This window comes from Schistocerca serialis, chromosome 11 (assembly GCF_023864345.2).
Source record: "Schistocerca serialis cubense isolate TAMUIC-IGC-003099 chromosome 11, iqSchSeri2.2, whole genome shotgun sequence".
NCBI classification, from domain to species: domain Eukaryota; kingdom Metazoa; phylum Arthropoda; class Insecta; order Orthoptera; family Acrididae; genus Schistocerca; species Schistocerca serialis.
This window is the reverse complement of record NC_064648.1, coordinates 204,954,363-204,982,288: the sequence shown is the minus strand read 5'-3', so window position 1 is coordinate 204,982,288 and position 27,926 is coordinate 204,954,363. Positions and strand designations below refer to the sequence as shown.

General features: G+C 42.0%; 1 protein-coding gene across 1 annotated transcript in view; it reads left to right on the top strand.

Moving 5' to 3' along the window:
* LOC126426657 (activated Cdc42 kinase-like) overlaps positions 1-27,926 on the top strand; it is a 386,532-nt gene that overhangs the window by 304,143 nt on the left and 54,463 nt on the right. Inside the window, exons 18-19 of the mRNA XM_050088543.1 lie at positions 2,719-3,083; positions 9,237-9,465. Of these exons, the coding sequence (XP_049944500.1) occupies positions 2,719-3,083; positions 9,237-9,465 (594 nt within the window). The remainder of the gene's footprint in view (positions 1-2,718; positions 3,084-9,236; positions 9,466-27,926) is intronic.

Sequence of the window (27,926 nt, the reverse complement as noted above, 5' to 3'; positions counted from 1 at the left end):
ATCTCGAGGCACGTGAAAATTCCTGACCCCACTGGGAATCGAACCTGGGACCCCGCGCTCGGGAAGCGAGAACACCACCGCAAGACCACGAGCTGTGGACCAAAAAGATGCCATTTCTCATCATCAGTAATAGGAATGGTCAATGTTGTTGGCAAGCCAGTGGGTGATGAGGAAGCAGAGTTGCTCATATGGCCACCTGCTAATTTTTGTGATGTTGGCTTAGAACATGCAGTACCCATACACATGATTTTTGAACCTTCCCCATTGTATGCAAATGTTGTCACTAGTGTCAAAGCTATCCTTGTTAAAATGCAAAAACCATTTTCTTGCCATGTTCCGTACAATGGCATTATCCCCATACATGGTGGAAATGTTTCTGACTGTCTCCACTGCTGTCAGCCCTATATTTAATTCGAGCAGAAGAATATGTCGGTGTTAAGAATATGTGGGAATTGTGCATGTGGGAATTGTGCCGGTTTCTCTGTGTGGCACTACATTTCTAGCCACAGCTCCACTCACTATCTCCAGGTGACAAAATGACAATATATACACTTAAATAGCAACAGTGAACTGCAAATAAAAAACGACAATCGAATAACAAACTCACAGCAACTGGAATACCAACATGCAAAACAAAAATGATATGAACATATGTGCACCAACCTAATAGTAATTACAGGTGAGAAAAATTTGAATGATTGGAAAGTTCAACTGGCACAGCCAGTAAATAAGAAAGGAGGCAGAACTAATTTTAATACTTACAGAGGGCTCTCCCTTCTTCCTGCCACAAAGAAAATCTTCTGTCAATGTGTTCTGGAACGAGCACAACTGCTGTGACAGTTCTCTGAATGTTGGTACTGATTTTCCTTTCTATTTTCTTTTCTGTCTTTGTGAATAAGCTACGTGGATGAACTTCAAACTATTTTAGGTAACACTTTTGTGAAAACTTGACTCATTTATTTGTCAGTTGTAAGAATTTATAGATCTTGCTACACCAAAATCCCGCATAATAATGATGATATTCTAAAAAAAAATCTTTTGTGCATCGAGTCCCTTCCACGGAATCATAATCACCGTTACGAAGCCCTCGACTCTCAATGATGGGTTGGCCAGAGTGTTAGGAACTCTGAGGCAGGTGCACACTCTGGAAAGTTTCCAGGCACACTGTCTCAGTATGTTGCTGTATGCCATTGCTCCGAAAACTCTATATCACAAATTGACACAAAAAAATAGTATATAATCTTTTTTATAACAATAAACAAGAAACACAGTTTTTATTTTCATTTCATTAGCAGGCCTCACTCGATTATAACCGACTTCTTTGGGCAAGCTAACTTGCAGGTATTTGTCTAGTGATGGTGAAAAACTTTAATAAGAATGCTTACGCTTTTTCCACGTCAACAAATCTTATGAACGTGTCTCGATTTTTCTTTATTCTCGCTTCCATTATCAACTAAAATGTGGTGGTGATCCTTCACTCACAGCTCCATGCAGTGCTGGCTTCTTGTGCCATTATACAACAAAGTGAATGCAAAACTGGCAAAAATCGAGCAGGTCACACGCCACATAGATCGTGCCCAGGTCAAATTTTAGTTCTGAAACTATTTCTCAGATATTAAAAAAATTAATAACTATAGTTTTTCTAAAAGAGCAGGCATTACCTGCAGGAGGAATGACGGTTAAAACAAGTTTTTGCATACAGCCACAACTGTACTTTGTATCTTTTATTGACCAGTTTCACTCTTCTAATGAACAAGACATTGTTAGAATATACAGTTTAATGGATTAAAGATTGTGTTTAAAATTGCTGACAGCTCTAAAGATTAATCTGGCTGTACTATAGTACCTCTGTGTCCGACGCATCTAGCTCCGACTACCATTATGCATTCACAGTCTGTTAATTCCCATCGTAAGGCCACAGTGGTGTGGGAAAGCTTTCCACGTCAGTCATCTCAGTACAAAGGATAGCTCCGGCAATGCACTGCCCTTTTTATATCTCGTGTATCCGATACTGCTGCCATCTGTATATGTGCATATTGCCGTCCCGTGTCTTTTGTCACCTCAATGTACATATACATATGCGTACATAGCGAGTGCTATTGAAAGTGTCTGTGTAGATATGTGTAGTGTCAAAACTGTGTCTCAGCTGTGTTTATATAAATGATGCAGCACTGCAGACCACCACCTCCCCTTGCTATAGTGCGGGTGAGAGCTGGGGGAGCGCACTTGTTCCGGTACGGTCAGTCGGTCTCTACTCCCACATCCTGTCTGGATTTATCTCGGCTAGGATGACTCGGTTACGAGAGACAGGTGCAGCTCACTTGCTAGCCACCGCCTCTGTTTTTTGAGGCCACTGTTAGTCCTGCCACTCTTTATCGGCTTTATAAAGACGACCGAGACGACATTCCGACCACTGAGCCAAAAAACCGTAACAGTCGTGACACTTGTCAAAACATCTCACTGTTTCAATGAACTGATGCAGGTGAAAGCCGGAGAGTTTTGCATCGATTCAACTCACTGTGATGATATCTCCTGCAACATTTGGAAACAGGTAGAGAGTTAGTGGGAGAAGTAAAGCTGTGAGGGCAGGTCGTCAGTTGCACCCGGAGAGTTCAGTCTGTAGGTGCGCTCAAATCGCAAGTGCGGCAGGTGGACTCTCCAGCTGTCTAGTTTGTCCATTTCCAGCCTCGTATCCTACTGCCATCTCGCCAGTTGCAGACTGGCTCGGAGGACGAGGGACCGTCGCCGAGCCCGACGTCCAGCGACGGAGCCAACCCGATCCCGCTCCCACCGCGCGACCGTTCGCGGCCTCCCGCGCCTTCCAAGCCGCGCCACCAGCGGAAGCACCCGCTCATCATCCCCGGCGGGGGCGTGTCGCGAACGCTGGCACGCCTCGGCAGTGCCGACTCCGACGAGGGGGCGGACGATCGCGACCGACTGTCACCACAGCTACAACGGCGGGGTCACTCGCCACCCCCGCGGCTCGACGAGGCGGAGGAGGAGGATGGCGGTGACACGTCGGAGCCACCTCGGAACGGGCAGGTGGCGACAGAGACGACGGCCGACGCTGATAGGACGGGCAGGTGAGTGTTCCTTTAGCACTCCGCACCGGTGTAGCAGCACGGTGTATGTCGAGTGCACCACTTGTCATTTACACTGAGTCAAACCGTTATAACCACTGGCCACTGTGAGGTCGAATGCCACCTACCAGTGCCGCAGGTACGTGACGCGGTAAGCAAAGAATGTAAGTGGAAGAGAGACATACGGGTAGTCATTATAGCGAAGATACAGGGCACAAATGCGGAAATTCACTGATATGAGCAGTATTAGCAAAAGGCACACTGTTAGGGTGCTGCGGCTGGTAAGTGGCGAAGCTATTTGTCTGTTGGCGTATTAGTGTCATAAGCACCTGCGGTGGCCGAGCGGTTCTAGGTGCTTCGGTCCGGAACCACGCGACTGCTACGATCGCAGGTTCGAATCCTGCCTCAGACGTAGATCTGTGTGATGTACTTAGGTTAGATTGATTGAAGTAGTTCTAAGGGACTGATGACCTGAGATGTGAAGTCCCATAGTGCTAAGAGCCATTTGAACGATTTGAAAGTGTTTGAAGGATTGTGAAATAACGAGTAGCTGTACAGTACTGGATGTCCACACCTTGTCACAAAATGTAGAACTCAGAGCACCCCCCCCCTACCCCCTATCACCCCCTTTATCCCCCCCCCCTACCCCCTATCACCCCCCTTATCCCCCCCCCCCCCTCATTGCACTATGTAACCCAGCATAGGCAGTGATCCATGGCATGTCTGATGTCACAGTACAATCCTGGTGCAGTCACTACTGTTTCGCAGCACAGTGTCAAAGGCCATTGTTGAACATGTAGCTCGACTTCACACGACCCCCTGCGTGTACCTGTGTTGACCCAACGACATTGAGAGTTACGATTGCAGTGGGCACAGCATCAGTGAGATTTCACTTTGAATCGATAGAAATGTGTTGCCTGTCAAATGAATTATTTTTCCCGCTACACCAGGTCGACGGTTGGGTCCTTACACGCCGTTATTCAGACAAATGGCCCCTTGGAACGTGCGTTGTGCCACAGGTGCAGTCTGGTCAGAGTAGAATTATGCTGTGGGGCACAAGTGGAGCTTCTGTGAGACGTATGGTAGTACTCGAATACACCATGACAACAGCGTACTATGTGAACACAATTCTGGAACCCCTGCGCATACCTTCATGGCTGAAGTCTTCTCTGATAGCAATGACGTCTTCCAGCTGGATAACTCTCCACAACGCGACGCCAAAATTGTCCTGCCATGGTTTGGAGAGGAACACACATCAGGCACCAGCTGCGTGCCCATAAAACACCATCGGATAATTTGCGGGAATTTAGTGGCCTGTGAGCAGACATCTGGTGCGTCATACTTCTGGAAACACATTCAGGACTTGTAGAATCCGTGCCAATCAGAACTGCTGCTGTACTGCATTTGAAAAGTGGATCAACACACTATTAAACAGCTGGTAATAATGTTTTGGCCCATCGGTGTAAGCATGCAGTGTACAGCTTTGCAAATTGCAGATGTTCACGACCAGAGGCAGATACAGAGGATAGTTTGAACACAAAATGAGGTATAAAAGTTTAAATAAAAAACAGTAGCACTTAAATTGCAAGAGTTATGGAAAAGAATTTGATCTTATGGGGCGTTGTTCAATAAATATTTTTGAAATCTAGGAGAAAGATGTGAGACAGTGTAGATTGATCAGACGTAAAGCGGACAGTGTATATGGAAATTTCTGCATGTACCTGCACGAAGCCAGGATAGTTGTGCCCAAGAGGATGAATTATTTCAAACAACACAGACATATCGTATGCAGGCATTCATCACCAGTCCCGAGTACTGTGAATGTCCCCAAGAGAGATATCCCTCGATATTGTAGCTTTAACTGTCAGTTGCAAGTATAGATATTTTTGAAGGGAAGAAAATGTTCAGTTGTGGTACATAGATCTATGGAGGAGGATATGTTATTCAGATTAAATCTCACAACATTGTCAGCTGGCACACATGTTTAGCATTTATTTACAAATGTGGTGCAAAACAGGTTCCTGAGCAAAGTTTCAACTGTCATTTAATAACCTTCTCCCCTCCCCCCTCCTCCCCCCCTCCCCCCCCTCACTGCCACATGTTGTTCAGTTCTTAGAGAGAGAGAGAGAGAGAGAGAGAGAGAGAGAGAGAGAGAGAGAGAGAGGAGCGGAATTAGTTATGGAGCATTCACACTATGGTAGGAAAAACTGTCTGGCCAAAACAGATACCAGTATTTGAGTCGGAATAACTGGTATTTTTCAATGTTTGTTTGGTCTTGGTTATAACAGATTTTACCGACTGAAGAGGCAAAATATTGTGTGCCACAGCAGCACTACCAAAATTTTTGCTTCTGAATAAACCTTTTTACAAAAAGGATAATTTTTGTTCATAAAATTTGCATTGGTGTGAAATATTGCGTTATTATAGTAAATGGAAATAAGTAGTCAGTGCTATTTTTAATAACAGAAATGACTAACAAACACATGGGATAAGAACTGGTGCATCATTGCTAAGACAGTGATGTTCCTTTGTGTCGTGGCTTAAGGTTACATGTGTACATGCAGGGTGCAGGACTTGGCCCCCCACATGGTCTGTATGGTAGTTCCTTGTTGACATCGCCGGATGTACGCTGTATTGCAGAATGGCACCAATCCTTGCCTGGAACTTTTAACGGAATCGTCGAAATGAATGGAATTGATTTGAAATTTCGTTAAAGAAGAATAATAAATTTTATCTTTTGCTTTTAAGTTAATTTTCTTTCGTGCGAACTTTGTTGTACAACCACTCTCTTATTTTCGTGTGGTAATAAAAATTTTTACTTTCTTAAGAATTACGTACATTTAAAGAAAAAATTATATTTACGTGAACTCATATGAACTGGTTAAGAATATTAGGTTGAGAATTGAGTCCTTTAAATCTTTCGGCCTTGGCATACACTTTCCAGATGCAGTGGGTTTTTTGTTAAATATTTTTACTGAATTTTGTCCCGGCACTAGCCATAGAACACAAGATTACCTCTATTACCAGAAAATGTTTTAATTATTGCCAAGCCGACATTTATCACTGATCAAACCTACTTCACTATGCACTTGAGTTATTTTAAAGAACCAAACTGTTTAAATTTCAATGTTAACTAACATTAACTATCCGCCTACGAATGCACAAACGTATAATTAATTCAAATTTTATCAGCCACAGGATCACTGAAAAAGAAGAACAATTTCTTAATTCACTATTGATTTTTATGCATCTGTTCCCGATTTACGGGTTTGATAATTTTTTAAATGTGCCGCCTCTGCTATTGTTGGTCGCGGCACAGCCCAGCAACACCGCTAAAAATGCTGAAAAATTCTTAAAGAAATTTTATAGATGACGTGGGCAAGCTAATTTACATAAATAATTCACACTTTTGATAAACTCTAATATATTTAGATCAAACAACAATACAACTCACATTAATTCGTAACGCATCGTCTAATGGCGGCTAAGTCCAGACAGAGGCAAAAGAAGTCTACACATTCGTAAAAAACTCTTTCACAGTGTCCTACCGCAATGACTTCTGAACAGAGAAGACCAAAGAATACATAATGCATTGTGCTTAAATAGTATTGCTGACTATTAACATTTCTTTGCAAATTGACGATATTATTCTCTTCTGGCAACATTTTATATCTCTGCTACGCAAATACTGACACATTTTACAATCACATAATAAATACAGAAAAATTCCTATCCTAAATACAGAGAAATATTACAACAAAAAATATAAGGAGAATAACAAATGTCTTTTACACCACATTCAGTAATATTTTTGTTCAATAATTACGATATATACAACTTGCCCAGAGCGGCATATATGGTACAAATAAACTCTTGTTCTTTAATAACGTGAGTTTGCCAGGGAACGTTACAAACTGCTTTTATGAAGTCATGTAGCAATGAAGCTCAGTGCTCCATTGGCTTTAAAATATTAAAGACTTTGCTGCCATTTCTATGGAGCAGGGAAGGAGGAAGGATATTATGGTAACAGTAATAAATTGAAAACTTAACAACATTCATTCATAGTATGCAAAAGAAATAGAAAGTAGCTGTCCTACTGCCTGTGTGTAGATGATTTGCCTTTATCTGCTTGTTGATAAATAAATAACATGACAAATAACCTGAAGAACAGAGTTCTTCAACCTCAGTTTTCATCCTTCAGCACTGACTAATCGTAAATGCACAAATAATAGTATGATCCCCAGTTACAACGTGATTTTTGAGCAGTTTCAAAAAATAGAATGATTAGAAGAATTCTGGTGGTTTTTTTTTTTTAAATAGTGTTCGAGCACTTACCACTTTTCAAGAAAAGCAACAAATAGTGGACAGACTAAGTTTTCTTTTATTTATTTATTATTTTAATATTTTGATTCTGTGTGTTTTGAAATCACAACAGACAAAGTTTTTCAATCTTTTTTCAGTTTCTGCATTTTTTATGGTAACTAATAGGAATGGAAAATAAAAAATGAGTTGTTTCAGAAACCAGTTATTTTCAGCAATTTTAACAGTTAGGTTAAAATGGTGTTAAAAGAAGCAATATAACTAAAAACTGGTTGGTTCAGTAATAACTACCATCCCTGGTTAACACCTGTCATTCTGGTTGATATGGGAATGTTGCACCCAGACTGATCAATGATTTCCTGTGCATTGTCTTAAATAATGATGTTTCACTGCAGAAAGGGAGTGGGATTTTGAAGTGTGTTTGCATGTATATGCACGTAAAGGCACCGTACATGTGTGAACATGTAGTTATTATCATTGGCTTTTCCATTTTATTACCCACTTTTCTTCTCTCATTCTTTAGAGAGCAGTGGTTGCTTTGGAACATTGTAGATGGCGTAGAACAGCATGGATCCAGAAGGGGGGGGGGGGGGGGGAGGTCTTGTTGATCATGTCCATTCCTCTTGCCCTGCCCCCCCCCCCCCACACGTGCGTACGCACGCGCGCCCGCACTGACACACACACACACACACACACACACACACACACACACACACACACACACACACACACACACACACAGATATACCGCTACTGCCACCACAACCATCAGTCCCTGGCAGTCATGGTAGCTGCAGCCTACTGCCCTATCTTGTTCACCCTCAATCATTGTATCTATTTGGTTGGTGCACAAGTTTGTAGCATTTTTCCATAAGTTTAATAAACACAACAGATACATACAACAGTGATTTTAATCATCAATAATATATTCTCCTTCACTATTTACAACAGTCTGCCAATGCCACCGTAACTTTTCGATTCCCCAACTGTAGAAATGAAGTGGTTTTGAGGCGAAGAACTCGTCGAGACACGTTCGGAGTGCATTTTATCCGGATGGGAAGTTCCTCGAAAGATGCTCAAGAGAGAGAGCGGAGAAGCTAACCCAACTCCTGTATATGCCTCTTTTTGTCAGCCGAGCGGAATGTAGGTGGATATTATTGTGGAATAGACTCACTTCCCGTGTTCTTCCCGGTCCCTGTTTTCGGATTGCGTCACCGAGACGTCTCAGTTGTTGCCAGTAAATGTCAGCCGTGATGGTTACACCTCAGGGAAGCAGTTCGTAGTGCACCACACCGTCGGTGGGACAAATGCGTAACATCATCTTTTGTGGATGTGTGCAGGATTTCATACAGGGAGTTGCTGCTTTGTTTGAGTTCAACCATTCTTTTCTTTTCCTTATGTTAGCATAAAGACACCATTTCTCATCATCAATAATAATACAGCGTTGAAAGGCAGGGGGGTGGGGGGGGGGGGGGGGGGTAGCACTCCCAGTTTGGCAAACATAGAGGCACACTATCATACTTTGACAGGTTTGCTAAATCACTCCCTCTTAACTGCATAACAAATCTTTGGGACTGGTTGGCACAAAGTGTGAAAAGTAGCAATGAAGACCCTGCAGTTTGGTTACGATTATTGGTGTGTGGCTTCAGCTGTATATGGTGTACTTGTAGAAACCTGTGGATTCATATTGAGTGAATTTTCAGAAGCATTTGTGGGGTGTCTCCTTACGGTGACTATTTTCGTCTAGTTTGCTTCTCGCTGCGCAACATATTCAGTTCAGAGGTTTCGGGAGAAATCAGTTTGGTGGGCTGAGTTTTATTTTTCCATTTGCCGCAGCCCCTGTGACGGGGACGACAGCTTCGAGAGGCACATTGCGGACGAGCTGGAGGCACTGGACGCGATGGAGGAGGAGCCGGGGGTGGGCGCGGGAGCGGGCCCACGGCCGGACGGCCACGCCGTCTCGTGCGAGGACCTGCTGGAGTTCGCGTCGCCACGGACGGCGGGCCCGAGGCGCGGCGCCGACTCCGACGAAGTCCGTATCATGCGGAAAGTCCTCGGCCCCGAGGTGAGTAGTGCGATTTGACTCGAATGCACCGAGTAACTCGAACTGTTACAGCAGTCCACTGGTGTGACGGTGTCTGTTGCAGAATACTGATAGGTGGAATAAATATTTAATGCTTTTTGTGCCTCACAGCTGTTACACAGGGTGTCACAGGAGGAGTGATTAATATTGCGAGATATGGCAGGAACAATCATTTGAAGCAGAAATGTCTAGTAAATGTGACCTCTACCACTTATACCTTAAGAGCTAGAAGCACGTCTTCATCTTCGATACTGTGAAACAAATCTCTTCTACTATAAACTCTTTGCTTTCCCTATGTCAAGAGGTGGTAGTGTGGAACAAAACGAGAAGAAAATTTCCAGCAAACGTGAGAGCTAAAGCGTGTACCTTAAGGTCTACAAACACTTATCCATCTTCGCTACTGTGAGGCATGTCTCTTTTACTAAAAAGTGCCAATATTTCTTAAGGTATGCCCATGTTCACTATACAATTTCTTCTTGTTTTGATCGATACAACCTCCTCCCAAAATATGGAAAACAAAGAGCTTGCAGTAGAAGACTTTCTTTCTTTCTTTCTTTCTTTCTTTCTTTCTTTCTTTCTTTCTTTCTTTCTTTCTTTTATTTTTAATTTTACAGAGGTGAACAAGTGCTCATAGCACTTACGATATGCATTGACAGCTCATCTTTACCAAAGTTTTTTGCTTCGACTGATTGTTGCTGTCATGTCCCTGAATATTAACTGTTCGTCCTGATACAACCTATATAACATATAAATGGCTATATTACTATCTGCTAGAACTGCTGTTTAATGTTTTTTTACTGCACTATTAGTTAACAATTTGAGACTGTCATTGTGAAGTACAACAACATGACACTTTATTTCATAGCAGTGCTAGAGGTTGAAAATATCACCTCAGTTGTAAATTTCTTTTATTATCACGACGGCCACAGCACAGTTGCGACGCCTGGGGATGGCCTTATGAGAGCCCGAAACCGGTCGTGATAGTAAAAGAAATTTACAACTGGAGCAGTATTTTCAACCTCTAGTACAATGCTCAGTTGCGGTTGTTCTTCCAACAGGATTGTTTGTTCACAGCAGTAGTTTTGAGGTCAGTAATGGAATGATTTTTGTACTCGCATTCTCACGGTGTACTGAGATAAAGTCAGGTCAGGTGATTTTGAGTTTTGTCATTGGGGCAGTAAAATAACTGACATCATCAGAAATAAAACAGTGTATAAAGTATAGACTAGCAATAACAAGAACAGACTTTCTAAAAATAGTTGTATGTGCACATTGAATATAAAGCTATATTTTAGGATATGCCTGATAATACCTGAGGGGGTAAAATTAATTACTTGCCACCACTCACTTATCACTCATATGAGGTGCAATGAAATATAACAGAAATTTTTCTTTTTCGACGTCAACTTTCTCCCCTTCAAAGCAATCCCCCTCAGATACAATACACTATTGTCAGTACTGTTTTGGATATTGGAAGCACTTCTGGAATCCAATTTTTATTAAGGTGTTCAGCTCCTGTTTCTATCTCATCAGTGGACATCCTTTCATGGTTCTCTTCAGCCTCAAGAACAGAAAGAAGTCTCGAGAGGCAATGTTTGCCGAATATGGTGGCTGAGGCAACACAACGGTTGTGGTTCCTTTTTTTTTTTTTTGCCAACAAATCATCAATAAGCACTGAGGCATGAGCAGGAGTGTTATCGTGATTCAGTTTCCACGAGTGGTTTTGCCACAATTGTGATCATTTTCTTTAGAACACTTCGTACAAATGGTGCACAACTTGCAGGTAGCATTCTTCATCGACTATTCGACCATAAGCCAGAAACTTATGATGCACTGTCCCACTTTAATCGAAGTAAACAGTGAGAAGAATCTTCACGTGTGATCGAACTTGTTGAATTTCTTTCAGTCTCGGCCCTCCAGGCAGTTTCAATTGGGACAGTTGGGCTTTGGTTTTGTCATCATATCCGTATACCCATGTTTTGTCACTTGTTATAACCTTCTTTAGAAGTTTCATGTCTTTACCGACTTTGTTCAGCTATTCCTGAGTGACGTCTGCAAGACGTCGTTTTTTGTCAAAATTCAACAGTTTCGGAGCAAACTTTGCTGTTACACGTTTGATGCCCAAAATTTTTGAAAAAATTGCTTGCCGTGGTACAAAGGAGTGATTTGCCAGAACTCTTTTCTTTACTTCTTCCAAACTGTCTTCAGTAATTGATGTGCTAGGGCATCCAGGGTGGTCATTGTCTTCAACATCTTCTTGCCCCATTTTGAAATACTTATTCCAGTTGTAAACTCATGTCTACCTCATAGGATATTTTCCACAGCCAACATATCAAATTTGGCTGCACTTCATTCTATTTTTCCAACAAAATTTAATGCAAATTCTTTGATCCATCTTTTCTGACAGTAAAATCTCACCAGACACTCGAAAACATGTATAACCTTTTTGACTATCGATAATGAACTAAATATTCAAAACAGCTGAAAATGCAAACATACATGATGAACATGTGTACAAACAAGATAATTATTTTTAATTGGATTTATAAAGCCTGTGAAAGTCAGAAATTCCTGTTATTTTTCTATCACACCTCATACAGCGTACAGGAGCAGTGGTTTGTTGTGGTTTGCGCAAAAGATGATTTCTGCATTAAGACATACATATGAGTAACATGTTTTTTTTTTATGTTTGACGTGTGCTGAAGCACAATTATGCATTAATATAAACAATGTAAAAAAAGATAGATTGCTACACGTTAAGTTGCAGACAGGCACAAGTAAAAGATACTTAAACATTGTCTTTCGGCCACAGCCTTTATCAGAAAAAGAAATGCACACGCATTCTGGTCCGAGCTGCGAGAGATGGTGGTTATGTGTGCATGAAGTATGCTTACATGTGTGTGTGTGTGTGTGTGTGTGTGTGTGTGTGTGTGTGTGTGTGGGCGCGCACACACACTTATTCCTTTTTCTTACAAAGGCTGTGGCCAAAAGCTAATGCGTAAGTGGTGTTTAGTTATGCCTGTCTTTAACTTAATGTGTCATCTTTATGGTAAATAGCACTCTATCTTTTCTTTACATTGTTGATATTCCAACATGGAGTTTCCCATGTTCGGTTGTTAGGTAAATAATTTTGCAGTCAAACTGTCCTTGATGCCCTTTAATGAAATAAAATTGCTAAATAATGAAATAAAGTGAAACTTCCTGGCAGATTAAAACTGTGTGTCAGATCTGTGCTCGAACCCCAGACCTCTGCAAAGATCCCGGTGTGGCACACAGTTTTAATCTACCGGAAAGTGTCATATCAGCATACGCTCTGCTCCAGAGTGAAAAATTTGTTCTGGAAATGAAATAGCATTTATTTCAGAATAAAACAGGAAAAGACTTACTTTAAGAAATTTGGGTGGAGAGGAATAAGTTTAAATTTAAACCAAGGTCTCAACGCATTAAACAGTTTCTGGTGGATACAGGCTGCAGTAGTGATAAAGAAACCTGCTTTGGGTAGACTGGTGTAGAGCGGTGCATCAGACCAATGTCTTGACCAACAACAAGAACAAGAACAACAAAGTAATGAGACAGGCTGAGCTGGAATACACAGAGGCCAGTCCGTCATGATGTTCCTATTGTGTGACACTTAGCTACTATGGCTTTCCCACTCTCCCTGCTTACTCCCTCATCTATAATTTAATGGACTTGGACATTGTAGTGGGCTGTTTCTCTGTTTGTCTCTAATGTTCAGTTACATTCGTCTAGCTTTTCCATTTACAGGGCACTCACATTTCCAGTACAGAATGCTAGTTTTGAAGTTTATCTGCTGTACCCATTGCAGCAGGAAGAAAGTATACCTGCACCTACTGGTACCTATCACCTCTCGCTATAGATTGTTTACCTATTAATTTTTCCTTATTGTCTGCATTTTTTGTGTTTAGATGACCGAGATGATGAGCAGAATGTGGCTACTCAAGACTTCGTAGTAGCTGCCTGTTTGCCTATTGCTGTATGGCTTGCAACTGCTGCTTTTTTGTGTGCTCTTGCGCTCTTACTTCTGAGTGACGAATGATTTTGATAACTATTTCTGTATTTAATAAGTACCTTAATGCATCAATGGTGACACATTTAAAACTGTGCAGTGCCATAGGATGCGATGCTGCCAGTAGTATAGTACAAGGGAGTACCCAAAAGAAACCAAAATAATACTGTCGTGGGCAGAGCTTGTGTAGTACACATTTCTGGCACTAGGTGTGTGTATCACAACTCATTGCCAGTTCAGTGCCACCTTTGTTGTGAACCTGGCTTCTTGTGTTCATCTGTAGTGAGTGAGTGTTTTTGGTAGCGCCATTTTGTTCTTGTTCCGTTTTTTATGATGATAAGTCTAAATGAACAACGTGCAGCTGTGAAATTCTGCTTTTTCTGCTCAGAAAAATGCTGCTGGAACTGTATTAATGTTGAAAATAGTTAACCAAGATGATGCTGTGGGAAAAACTCAAATGAGTGAGTGGTTTGCAAGATTTAAAAATGGCAACATGTCTATTGATGACAGACTGTGTTGTGGATGTCCATCAGCTGCCCGACCAGACAAAAATATTGAAAAAAAGTTGGACGTCTTGTGCTCACAGACCATCGACGGATCGTTTATCAACTGCCAGAGAGTAGTGGGTTATCTTGGAGTGCAGTTCAGCAATTTCTAACAGAAGATTGTGGAACGAAAAGGGTTGCTGCCAAGTTTGTCCTTGGGTTTTGACTGACAATCAAAAGAAACACCAAGTTGAAACATGTCGTGCTTTGAAACAACAGCTTGAAACTGATCCCATTTTTCTGTCAAAGGTCATTACTGGTGATGAGTCACGGCGTCTGTGGTGGCGTCAGTGTAATTGCTTCGTCCACCCTGGTCGCCCGTTCCTTTCCTTTGCTGAGCATCTTTTCATCGACTCATTGCTGGTTCCCATGCCTTGCTGAGGTTATAGTCGCAATCTCGGTTGACGAGTCCATCCCTGGTACGAATTTCGATAGCCTCTCTAATGACACTGTTGCAGTATTTAGATGTCTGTGCCAAGACTCTGGTATGTCGGTAGTCCATTTTGTGATTTTCGGACAAACAGTGCTCTGCGACCACCGACTTATTGGGGTACCAAAGTCGAGTGTGCCTCTGATGTTCTGGCAGGGGGAAGGGATTTAAGATGATCCGCTCTCAGGAGGTCAGTTCGTCAGTGCACCCGATTATGGCGACACATCTGATTGCCGAAATATTGGACACTGTGGACCAGCAGTACACCCGTGGACTGTTCGAGAAATAGAAATATATTTCAGGATCTCCTTAAAAATTTGGTGAAGGACACCTCACTCTCAAATCACAACTACTTGATTTTTCAGCCAGTTTACATCCTTTCAGCTAGCAGCTCATTCTGATTTGTTACAGATTTTTCAGTTTACTGTGTCAATGAAAAATCCTCAGGTTGGAGCACAGTCACCCAAAATGGCTATCTCTTAGCAGTTTCCACTATGTACACTCAATCTTCATTGCCTTTTTCATTTACACTGGGTTTTCTAGAATTGCAACATACCTTCATAATATTTATCGACTGTACATAACTGTTTCTACTTCTTTTATGCCCTCTTGATGTAATAACAGCAGAATCACCTGAAATGTCAACTGAACTGTGCTGTTTTAACTTTTCACTATAATGTAAAGTTAAACTGTAGTTCAGTAAGTAACTGTATTTGAAAACCTGTGTATCCTAAAAACAAAACAGGTTTAACTTCAATTTTGTTTCCTAACGTAACTGTTACAACCTCTCTAAAACTGACAAGTTTACTTGTTGCATTTTACCTTCATTAGTATCTTCGCAACTTGCCCCCCCCCCCATTCCCCCCCCCCCATTCCCCCCCTCTGCTCCCTCCCCCGCTCTGTAGTAGTAAGGACTTGTTATACTTCCTTCCTGCCTTCCCAGCACACTTTATCGAGAGAATGTCAGATAAGAATTGCTACAGAACTTCTCCAGTATCACAGGAGCAAACCTTACCCATATATAGGGTTTTATTATGATGGAGTTACCACCCCCAACGACCTTTTTAAAGCTACTGTGCTGCCAGCCCACTGTCTCAAGGGAGGACTCTGTGCAGTCCTCCTATTTACATCTTTCAGTCAAATGTGACATCGTTGTGTAACTGAGGTGGGACGTGGCAACTAGCCTGGTATTTGCCTAATTGTATGCAGAAAAATGCCTAAAAACGACGCCCAGGCTGGCGGGCATTAATTCTCGAAGTGGATTCATTGGGGAAGTGGGCACTCGTAATACACTTAGCCATCAGGATGAGTTAAGGACTCATTTTAATACTTTAATGAGAAGAGGTTGGTCAGGTACGAGTGGGACTCTCACACTGAGGGTTCCGTCCAGACTTAATTATGTATGTAGACAGTTCATCCATCCTGTGAATCGATAATCTCAATAATTTTTGCTTATTATTGACATTGATACCGTCAAGATATCGGTGCCAGGGGTTCCAAGACTTTCGAAAAATTTTTAATTTCAAGTTTGAAGTTGGATAACAAATGAGAAAAGAATGTTTTTCCATATGATATAGTTACAGAATAATAGTTTTCAGATTTTTTTCCCCTTTATTTGTGCTGTGAAACCTTTTGTCTTGCCAAATTTCATGATTCTACATTAAGGGAAGGAGTCATATAGGTTTTAGGAGTTTGCGAGTATCGACATTTGTGACATAAATGGCTGTATCATTTGATTACATTGACTTTAGAAGCTTCACTTTCTTGCTTTGTCAAGGGGTCATAGGCCTTAATATGTGACATAAATTTTAACTTGATACATCGATCTGTTCCTGGGAAAAAGAGGACTTAACAGACAATCGGACAGACACAGTCAGTAAGTCAGTCAGTCAGATAACAAATGATCTTCTTTATGTAATATTATTACTTATTGACAGTTTCAGGATTTTGTTCCTTTACTTGTACAGTGAAATCTTGCTTTTTGGCAAATTTCATAATTTTAGGCTAACAGAACTACCTTACAGGTTTTGATGCGCGAGTTTGTGAGCATCAAAATATGTGACTTAAATGGCTGTATCTCTTGTTTGTGTGGTGTCACCGCCAGACACCACACTTGCTAGGTGGTAGCCTTTAAATCGGCCGCAGTCCGTTAGTATACGTCGGACCCGCGTGTCACCACTATCAGTGATTGCAGATCGAGTGCTGCCACACGGCAGGTCTAGTCTAGAGAGACTCCCTAGCACTCGCCCCAGTTGTACAGCCGACTTTGCTTGTGATGGTTCACTGCCTACATACGCTCTCATTTGCAGAGACGATAGTTTAGCATAGCCTTCAACTACGTCATTTGCTACGACCAAGCAAGACGCCATATTCAGTAATTAGAATGAATTCTGAACAGACAATATTGTGAATCATGTACTGTCAAGAGCAATGTTCATCATTAATGGATTAAAGTTAAGTATCAAACTAATTATGTCTGCTTTCTGAATTCGAATTCCTTGTCATGTTCCAGACCTCACGTCAGTATAGTTCTTCCCTCCTCACGCCAGCCTGCGTGAACTAAAACGCGTGCATTTCGGCCTCCACTAGTAACACGGTGTTGGCTCTTCTGCCAACCACAACAATTTGCATTGCCTTAAAAGCTTTAGTTTTTTACATACCTAAGTGACCATAGATTTTAATATCAACACAATACACACACCCATTCCTGAGAAAAAGGGTTTTGAAAAGACAGACAAACAGACAACAAAGTGGTCCTGTGAGGGTTCCGTTTTATCAATTGAGGTACGGAACCCAAAAAAGGAGGAAATATGGAACAGGTAATGTTGAGTAAAGACACACAATTATCCCAAATTACACCTCTTACACATTTGTGTTCTGTACATGTCATATGTACCAGTTATAAACATTTTGCAGCCATCCTGTCTCATAGTTTTACGGTTCTCTTACATACGGTGCGTGTCATTGCTGTATACTTTGCTGCTTTTCAGAACAACCGTATCCCATAGTTTGGTAGTATTCACGCTTTTGACGTAGTGGGTACCCATGTAAACGATGATGATGTGGGCATCCGCAACTTCCCGAGAAACAAACAGCGCTACTGGCCATTAAAATTGCTACACCAAGAAGAAATGCAGATGATAAACGGGTATTAACTGGACAAATATATTATACTAGAACTGACATGTGATTACATTTTCATGCAATTTGGGTGCATAGATCCCAAGAAATCAGTACCCAGAACAACCACCTCTGGCCGTAATAACAGCCTTGATACGCCTGAGCATTGAGTCAAACAGAGCTCGGATGGCGTGTACAGGTACAGCTGCCCATGCAGTTTCAACACGATACCACAGTTAATTGAGAGTAGTGACTGGGGTATTGTGACGAGCCAGTTGCTCAGCCACCATTGACCAGATGTTTTCAGTTGGTGAGAGATCTGGAGAATGTGCTGGCCAGGGCAGCAGTCGAACATTTTCTGTATCCAGAAAGGCCCGTACGGGACCTGCAACATGCGGTTGTGCATTATCCTGCTGAAATGTAGGGTTTTGCAGGGATCGAATGAAGGGTGGAGCCACGGGTCGTAACACATCTGAAATGTAACGTCCACTGTTCAGCCAGTGCGAACAAGAGGTGACCGAGACGTGTAACCAATGGCACCCCATACCATCACACCGGGTGATACGCCAGTATGGCAATGACGAATACACGCTTCCAATGTGCATTCACCGCAATGTCACCAAACACAGATGCAACCATCATGATGATGTAAACAGAACCTGGATTAATCCAAAAAAATGATGTTTTGCCATTCATGCACCCAGGTTCGTCGTTCAGTACACCATCGCAGGCGCTCCTGTCTGTGATGCAGCGTCAAGGGTAACCGCAGCCGGGGTCTCCGAGCTGATAGTCCGTGCTGCTGCAAACGTCATCAAACTTTTCGTGCAGATGGTTGTTGTCTTGCAACTGTCCCCATCTGTTGACTCAGGGATCGAGATGTGGCTGCACGATCCGTTACAGGCACGCGGATAAGATGCCTGTCATGTCGACTGCTAGTGATACGAGGCCGTTGGGATCCAGCACGGCGTTCCGTATTACCCTCCTGAACCCACAAATTCCATATACTGCTAACCATCATTGGATATCGACCAACACAAGCAGCAATGTTGCGATACGATAAACTGCAATCACGATAGGCTACAATCCGATCTTTATCAAAGTCGGAAACGTGATGGTTTGCATTTCTCCTCCTTACACGAGGCATCACAACTACATTTCATCGGGCAACACTGGTCAACTGCTGTTTGTGTATGACAAATTGGTTGGAAAGTTTCCTCATATCAGCACGTTGTAGGTGTCACCACCGGCGCCAGCCTTGTGTGAATGCTCTGAAAAGCTAATCATTTACATATCGCAGCATCTTCTTCCTGTCGGTTAAATTTTGCGTCTGTAGCACATCATCTTCGTGGTGCAGCAATTTTAATGGCCAGTAGTGCAGGTTGTGGAAATTTAGGATATGTTTTGTTTAGTTCATCACACAGATTAATATAGCCATGAGATTTCAGTTTTCAGTTCGCCAACTCCAGAGTTCAATGTAGGTGTTGACAAAGATAGTGTCTTGAGGGGCCCAGTAAACGGAAGTGGATGGAATTGTCTTTGACAATGCAGATGAACTTTTCACATGCTCGATTAAACACAGGTTACACACATTGCAGTAGACCTGTGAGATGCAACCAGTGGTGCACACCTGGGCAATCGAATTGAGATGTTAGGATGACGTGACTCGCTCAGCTCAACAGAACTGCTGTGTGAGGTCATCCAATATACTGTAATGGCGGAGGTCACTAATGTACGGCCGAACTTGGTTGTGCGTTCGTTCAGTGTCGACTGTTAAGGTAAATGGATGTGTTTAGGTTACAATCAACAGTCTAGATTCCAATAATATTTATTTACCAGTTTCTGCTTATGTTAAAGCCATCTTCAGAATTTTTGCACCCCTATGGTTGGTGCTGTCAGCTCTTTGGTTTTTTCGTGGTACCACAATCGTACACCGACAATATACGATTGTGGTATCACGAGGAAACCGACGAGCTGCCAGCACCAGCCATACGGGGCCAAAAATTCGAAAGATAGCTTTAACATAAGCCGAAACCATCAAATAAATAAATAAATATTATTGCGATCTCGACTGTTTATTGTAACCTAAATATTCAACCAGATCGCTGCACTCCGTAGACAATGTTGTCTAAATTTATAAATGGCTATTCATGTACGTAAATAATGAGATGCCGCTGCAAAGTCAGTTTGTAGAGGAGTTAATTGCAATCTGCCACTGTGAATTTCATTTGTGGCAGCCTAATCGTAAAGGTTATTCTGATAATGAAAAGAAGTGAAACGGCCTTATCCAAAATTAATAGATAACTGAGAAAGAGAGAACGTGCTGCCACCAAATTCACTGTAGATCCAACATTAAGAAGCAATTAACAGAAGAAACTGAAGAAGGCTAAGTAATCTTGAAAAACAGATTGTTCATTTGAAATACACAAGCCAAAATTAAGGTACTTCAATTTCTTGAATAATCAGAATGTACCTTAGCTGCAAGCAGTGTGTGCTGATCATAGCCCCTCAGTAGGTGTCACATCAGTCTTATATATTCAGATGCTGTCAGGTTGGTGAAAAAAAAAATTTTTATATGCATTTATTAGCTGAGGTGTGTTGCCCTACAGTGATATTTAACTGCTTTTTGTTTTACGTTTATATGTTTTACGTGAAAGATGTTGCTACAATTTTTGTATTTCCTAGGCTGATCTGAATATGATCATAATTTATTGAAAAAATCTCTGAATAAAAAAGTCTTTGTAATCAAAGGCACTCTTCATTGTGGCAGTATCACATGTCATCATTCTGATGTTATGATTGTGAAATGCAGTTATCATTATAAATCCCATCTTTTCGATTGCAAATAACATTAGGGAGTATATGTAAAGGCAAGTACATGTAAAAATACATAAATTCCTGAGGAGTCTTGTGCAAATTAATGTGGACGCTACAGTTAATTACAGACAATGATTACCTGCTTGTTGAAGCAGCCACATGCGTAACTGCACATTTGACAAGCACACACGATCGAGCAATTTGTGTACGCGTGCACAAATACCCTTCAAGTTGCCTGCGACGTTATGTCATGCCAAGCGCTGGCGGGGTCGAAGGGGGAACGCTAACAAAACTCAAGAACACGCCGCTCTGCGGTCTTCTTGTCTTGTCGTTCTTCGTCTCTCGACAGTAGTCAGCGTGATGGCAGCAGCCGACTCGGGCTGAGGAACGGGCTGTAGGCAGGCAGCCGGAGATAGTCACCGAAGAGCTTTGGGGTGTAGCCGCAGGACTCTGACGTAGGGCACTAGGAAATAGTGCAGAGCTTCCAGTAGGCAGTCGGAATGGTGGAATCAGTCACCGTCCCTGTATTAGACTTGGCCTTCCTGTGAATGCAGTCACCATGCAGTTAGAGTGAGCTGTAATTATTCGGAATAAACTGCAATGTGTTAAACTTAGCGAGACTTTAATTCTACCCGCTTCCTAGCCTCGTACCTTCACACCGGGGATTTCCACATCTTAACCAGATCAAAAAGTGTCCCTCTCACTAAGGTCAACCAGCTAAATCCCTTTCACGAACCGTGTCGCTCAATCCCTCGCAATACCCATGCTCGGGACGCGACAATGCTCCAAAAATGAACAGTAATACTGTGCACTGACGGTCTGCCGTGGAGGAACGTAATGCGTTAGGATAACACCATCACAGTTGTACACGAGAATCACCGTTATGTTAGACAACTCACTCACAAGTGACAGTGTTTCCCTCGATTGTGCGCACGCCTTGGGACAGGCGAGTCCATTTGCTCGGAGGTAAGGTAGGTATGTCAACAACGTGTGCTATCAGCGACAATAGCAGATTCCATTGCACAGTGTCTCCAAAGCAGTGTTGTCACTATTTAAGCTGCAACCTACATATTTTTCGTACATTACTAAACACGGCTATGTACATAACTGCACGTTTGACAAATGTGCACGATCTGGCACTAACAAGGGAACATCCCCATCGCACCCCCCTCAGATTTAGTTATAAGTTGGCACAGTGGATAGGCCTTGAAAAACTGAACACAGATCAATCGAGAAAACAGGAAGAAGTTGTGTGGAACTATGAAAAAATAAGCAAAATATACAAACTGGGTCGTCCAATATTAATGGCAGTGTGAGACGAGGAGTGCCGTGGTCCCGTGATTAGCGTGAACAGCTGCGGAACGAGAGGTCTTTAGTTCGAATCTGCCCGCAGCTGAAAATTTTGCTTTCTTTATTTTCGCAAAGTTATAATCTGTCCGTTCGTTCATTGATGTCTCTGTTCACTGTAATAAGTTTAGTGTCTGTTTTGCGACAGCACTGCAAAACCGTGCGATTAGTTGATGAAAGGACGTGTCTCTCCAATGGGAACCGAAAACATTTGATCGCAAGGTCATAGATCAACCGATTCCTCCACAGGAAAACACGTCTGATCTATTCTATACGACACTGGTGACAGCATGTGCGTCACACGACAGGAATATGTTGTCGACCCACCTAATTAGTACACTTGGCGAATGGGTAAAAAGATTCTTCTACCTTGCCCGATTTAGGTTTTCTTGTGGATGTAATAATCACTCCAAAAAAAGTGATGAAAACATAAGGGTTTGTCACATAAACTGAAAATAAAAAGTTAAAATTTTCGGTCGAGGGAAGATTTGAACCAAAGACCTCTAGTTCCGCAGCTGTTCACGCTAACCACGGGACCACGGCTCTCCTCGTCTCACACTGCCATTAATATTGGACGACCCAGTTTGTATATTTTGCTTATTTTTTCATAGTTCCACACAACTTCTTCCTGTTTTCTCGATCGATCTGTGTTCAGTTTTTCAAGGCCTATCCACTGTGCCAACTTATAACTAAATCTGAGGGGGGTGCGATGGGGAGGTTCCCTTGTAAGTATGAGCTTGCTCGACCGTCTGTAGGTTAATTTTGTGTGATTATTAGAACTGACTGAAATTCTCAGTGCTCGACTGACAGTCAGTCGTGCAAACTTGTGCAATCACCCAAAAGTACATATGCCACAGTGCGTGTACTGATAATATGCGCGCCTGTACAAGCAAACGTCAGTCACGAGACAATCTTGCAATGCCACTGTACCAAGTTTTATGTAGAAAATCAACTTCAAATTGCTGAAAAAGTTTATCCGAGTATACCGAAGCTAGCCTTGTTTTAACAGAATTACATCGAAAGCCTGCGACAGTAAGCCCAATAGGGATATAGTATGTTTTTACTTTTAATAAAATACTACACAAATGCCCCTGGCCTACGCAAACATGCTATTACTAAAGAGATGAATTTCCCAGAACCAACCACAGGACAAAAAAAAAGGTAAGATAGTTGTAAATGTAGAGCAGGAATAGATGACATACAAAGTCAGCATTTGTCTACTAAAGAAGAGAATATCTGAAGTCCCCACAGACACATTTAGATGCAAGAAATTGCAGTACTGTTGTTAGTCTTTTGAATAGCATTACAGTTTCTCTCACTGTTGTATCTTTTTTTAAATTCAAGAAGTTTTTCCTTTTAATGTGAAATAATTATAACAATAATGAGGATATATCTTCAGCTCAGAATAAGTTAATGTGAGATAGATTTTTAATTTCCCTATCCAGTCTTTGCTCCACATCATGTTCAAGTTTCCCCAATGCCCCCCTCCCCCAATCACAGAAGCAAAGCCAACTAAAACTAATAAATAATTGTCTTCATAATTGTTTCACACATTGGAAACACAGAATTATACTTGTATAAGCACGTTTGGACTGTTTCGAGGTATAGAGGCGCCTCTCCCTATATGGTCACGCACTGTCCCCTAAGCCCTTCATTGGCTCCTCATGACGTAGTGCTGTCCCCACCGAGGGCCCTCTTTCTTTCTCACTCCACTCCCAGACCTCTCTCTCTAGCCAGGAATGCTTTCTGTTGATACTCTTCATTGACTGCTTATCACGAGTCCCTACACAGAGCTTCGTTTGTACCTGTTGGCTGTTTGCTTTCTTATCAAGCGCCGCTGCCCGACAGTTTGACTTCTGCCTCGGTTGACCCTTCGGCCACACCAGGCGTCCAGCGCTACAATTTTAACTCCATCCTACGTACTATTTTCGGCGTACTGCCTAAAAACGACTGTAATTAGACTTCGCTTGTTCCTGCGGTTACAACAGCATCACTTCCGACCAGCTTTGTGACAGAAGCGTTGTCACTCCTGCAGAACCCACCCGTCATTTTGCACGACAATGCGTGGGTGCATACAGCGCAAGCTGTGGCTGTTCTGTTCGGTCGGTGGGACTGGGAAGTACTGTACCGTCCAAAGTACTCCCCGGACTTAGGTCCTTGTGACTTGGATTTGATTCCGAATATGAAGGAACCACTTCGTGGCATTCAGAGATTCGACAAGTAGTAGACCACTCCATTTGCACCATCAACAGAGCAGGCTCTGCTAACGGTATACTACGCCTTCCACATTGCTGACAATGGGTTCTACACAATATTGGTGACTACTCTGAAGGACAGTAACAGGTGCAAATATGTAACTCTTTTGTATCAGTTGTGAATAAATAGTTGCCACTATTTAAGTTACAATCCTCGTATAATTTGTTCAGTCCACAGGAAATGAGTCGGTGAAATCTTCGAGGAACAGCTGTTCTGTTTGGCGCCACTGAGGATAATCTTTTATAACAAAATCTCTTAATAATTTTGCAAAAGTTTTCCAGGGGGCGCCGAAAGCGGAGGTCACAGGTGTGCGGCTGGCGAAATGTGCTCCAGGTGTTTGTGTTTGTACGCGTATGTGAACGGCTGTGTTCAGGGTAAGAGTGAGAGCGGCAGCGACAGCGACAGCCGGAGCAGCAGCATCAGCATCACCTTCAGCACCGGCAGCTCGGACGAGGACGGCGCGCGAGGCGGCGTCCGCGGGGGGGAGGGCCGCAGCCGCAGCAGCTACGCCGCGGGCGCGGGCGCTGCCGCGAGCTCCGACCCTCTGCCTCCCTGCGTCCAGCCCTGGGAGGTGGAGGAGGACGGCATCTGGGTTTAGCAAAGGTTTGCACCCTTCTGGGACTCTCCGATCCTATCCCTCCTCACTGTCTCGCACAAAGTTCTCGAACCTCACGTACGTACGTCGAGTGACTGTCGAAATACTGCAGTTCTGTAACGTGTCTGGATTTAAAATTGAGGGGAGTGTAGCGGGACTTTGAATTTCGCCGCGCTACACTCGTTCCCTCAGATATAAATTATACCGTCGCAGCTGTATGAGCACTCGACTGCAGAGAAAATATATAAGAAAATGGAGGTACTAAAATTGTAACTATATTTGTTTTCTATCCGTTTTTTGTCTCTTGAGAGCGGAAGCTTAACTTACTAAGCTAGTCTCGGTCGGATTAAGACGAAAAAACTTACTGATGTGCCGACGTATTGTGGAAGTTTATATGAAATTTGGATGGAAGCAGCAACGTAAAATATATTGAATTTAATATCAAGAAGGTTTTGTATACTTTAGTAATTCCTGGACAATGAAATTTATTGCAAAATTACGGAGCAGCTACTACTTTTCACGCAGAAATGAAGTAGGAGATTTTTGAAGACCTGGACGTCGCACGATAGAAGACATGTTAACATGGTAAAGGATGAACTCTTATCTACGCTATTTCCCCCTGTTAATCACATTTTGTTATTCTCTTTCAAATAATTTTTGTAGTGGAAATTGGTTTGACTTTTGCTCAGAAACGCCACAGGGACCACCCCAACAATACCTTTTCCGAATCACGAAGTCCGGTAACTTTTCTGTAATACGAAGTCCGATTTGCATTTCATTCTTTCCCTTTTTCACGGTCATTAACAATTTTAAAACCCCCTTTTTATTCACCATTTCTTCCCACATTTTCAACCTTTTCTTTTCTTTTCTTCTCTTTTTCTTTTTTATTAACCACTACAGGAGGTTTACTATCTTTGTCCCGAAAAAAGCATGTTCTTTGAGAATTTTTTTCTCGGCATGTGTTGCAGGTATCAATTTCAAATTTGGTCAAACTGTTTATTGATATTTCCTCTACAAACTGGAATTTTTTCGACTGCAAATGTTGAAGAACAAAGGCGGAAGTGCCGTCGGAACGAAACAAAATTTCGATGTAGACCTCCACGCGCTGTATGTCACAGTTCAGCCGGCTCGTCTGAAATTAAAATTTAATTGATGTTAGCAAAGTAGATAAAATTCTTTAGGAGTTGTACCTCGCTTAAGGGGGGTAGGACGACAAACGGACCGACTTCGAGAAGGAGAGGCACCACAGGACATTTTAATTTGCACTGTCTACCTTTTTACAAATAAATTCACAAAACTTTGTCAGCATGACCAGGAAGCAGTGGAAGTTCAAAAACACGAAAAAGTAATATTTTTTAACTGTGAAATTTCATGATTTTTTTCACTAACTGTTGGCTGCATTTGCTGCTATAGGTACACTTTTCTTCATAAATAAGAGAGATTCTTCGATGGATTTTGCACAGCTTACAAACTGTACTTACAGGTGCAAGAAACTCTAGAATTTATTTAATCTATGGAAAAATGAATGGGCTGTTACATTTTAAACTTCTTGTTTAGACAAAACTCGAATTTTATAGTTAATTACCTCAATTTTTACCACAGTTTTTAACAGAATTGGGAAATTCTAGAGTTTCATACACCTGTAAGTATGGTTTGTATGCTGTGCAAAATTCATCGAAGAATCTCTCTTACTTATGAAGAAGAGTGTACCTACAGCAACAAATGCAGCTAATACCAAGTGAAAAAATGATGAAATTCTACATGTAAAAGAAATTGTTTTATTATATTTTTGAACTTCCTCTGCTATGAGTGTGAATCCTGAATCCTTCTTGGTCATGCTAACAAAGTTTTATGACTTTATTTGTAAAAGTAGAGACAGTAGAAATTAAAATGTCCTGTGGTGCCTCTCCTGCTCCAAGTTATCCCGTTTCATGTCCTATCCCCCTTAAGTTATTTGGACCATAGGAAACAAAATGGCAGCCATTTGAAGAAAAATAGGGTTTTCTTTCATGGATTTTTCAACTTCGTCAGCCAAGTAAAAATATGTATAGTTGATGGATCAGAATAAAAGCGGTACAACTCGTAGACAATTTAGTTAGCTTCATCGGAAGCAGAGAATCATGCCAAACGGTTCAGTAGATTTGAAGTTATCATACCGCGCAATAAAAAGAAAGCCATTTTGAGAAAAACGTGTTTGAAGTGTTGACTACATATAAATGTAATATTATGCAACTTACCTTGAATCTACTATTCCTGGTCCATAAACAAGTCCTTCCTCTTCCTCATAGAGGGCATTCTGCTTGATCTGGGCCATCCTATGCTGCTCCAGAGCCGCTCGTATGGCTGGTGACAAGCGGATTTAGGCCGCTCAAATCTGGTGGTCATCTGAATGCTTGGCGAACTGCATCGAATACAGTCCCAGGGTGACGTCCGGCGTTGTCGTGGTCATCAGAATTGCTGAATACCCTTCGTTGAAGCTGGTCACTGCCAGGAAAGTTGCAATCTCCACAGTCTTCGCAACAGAATGCAAATGCTTGGGGGCTAACTTCCAAACACGTGCGTTCAAACTTTCATTTGAATTTTGTGTGTTTGCTCCCAAGCACCGGTACAATAACTCATCTTCCAAAAGAAAACTACTGGTGTGTGAAAAAGGCCGATTTCAGGCAGGTGCATTTTTACGTTCAACCGCAAATAACAAACCTTTCTGTTCTGTATTCAGAAGAACCGTTTCAGGGGTGGATTCTAAACACTTTTATGGATCCAAAAATGCAATTTAAAAAAAATCAATTGTGAACCAAAATATATTAAACCTCCCCTTAACTACAGTGTGGATGGGCTAAACTATTAATTGCAAGTAATAGCTTAGAATGTTCGAGCTTAACCAGATGAAAGATTCCAGAAATGTAGTAATTAAATAATTAATTAATAACGGAGAATGTGTACAAAAGCTACGGAAACCTGGAATTGAGGACATTGCCTCCTTATTTTTGCAGAAGGGTTGAAGGGGATGGAAGAGGGATGAAGAAAAGGACTGGCGAGGTTTAGGAAATGGGGAGAGCAACAGAAAAATTGTCCAGAACCTAGATCTGGGGAGACTTGGTGAACAGAACGGGAAAGACTGAGTGTTGGGGGACTGCACTAGATGAGATTTGGAAACCTGAGAGCTTAAAGTGGAAGATAGGGTAATAAGCAAGACAGACATTACAGCCAAAACATCGTGTTAGAGTTCATAAGAGTGGAAAGCTAAGTGCATTGTTCATGGTAGACAGGTGAAGTGAGGGGAAAACAGACAGGTCAGAAAATAAAAGA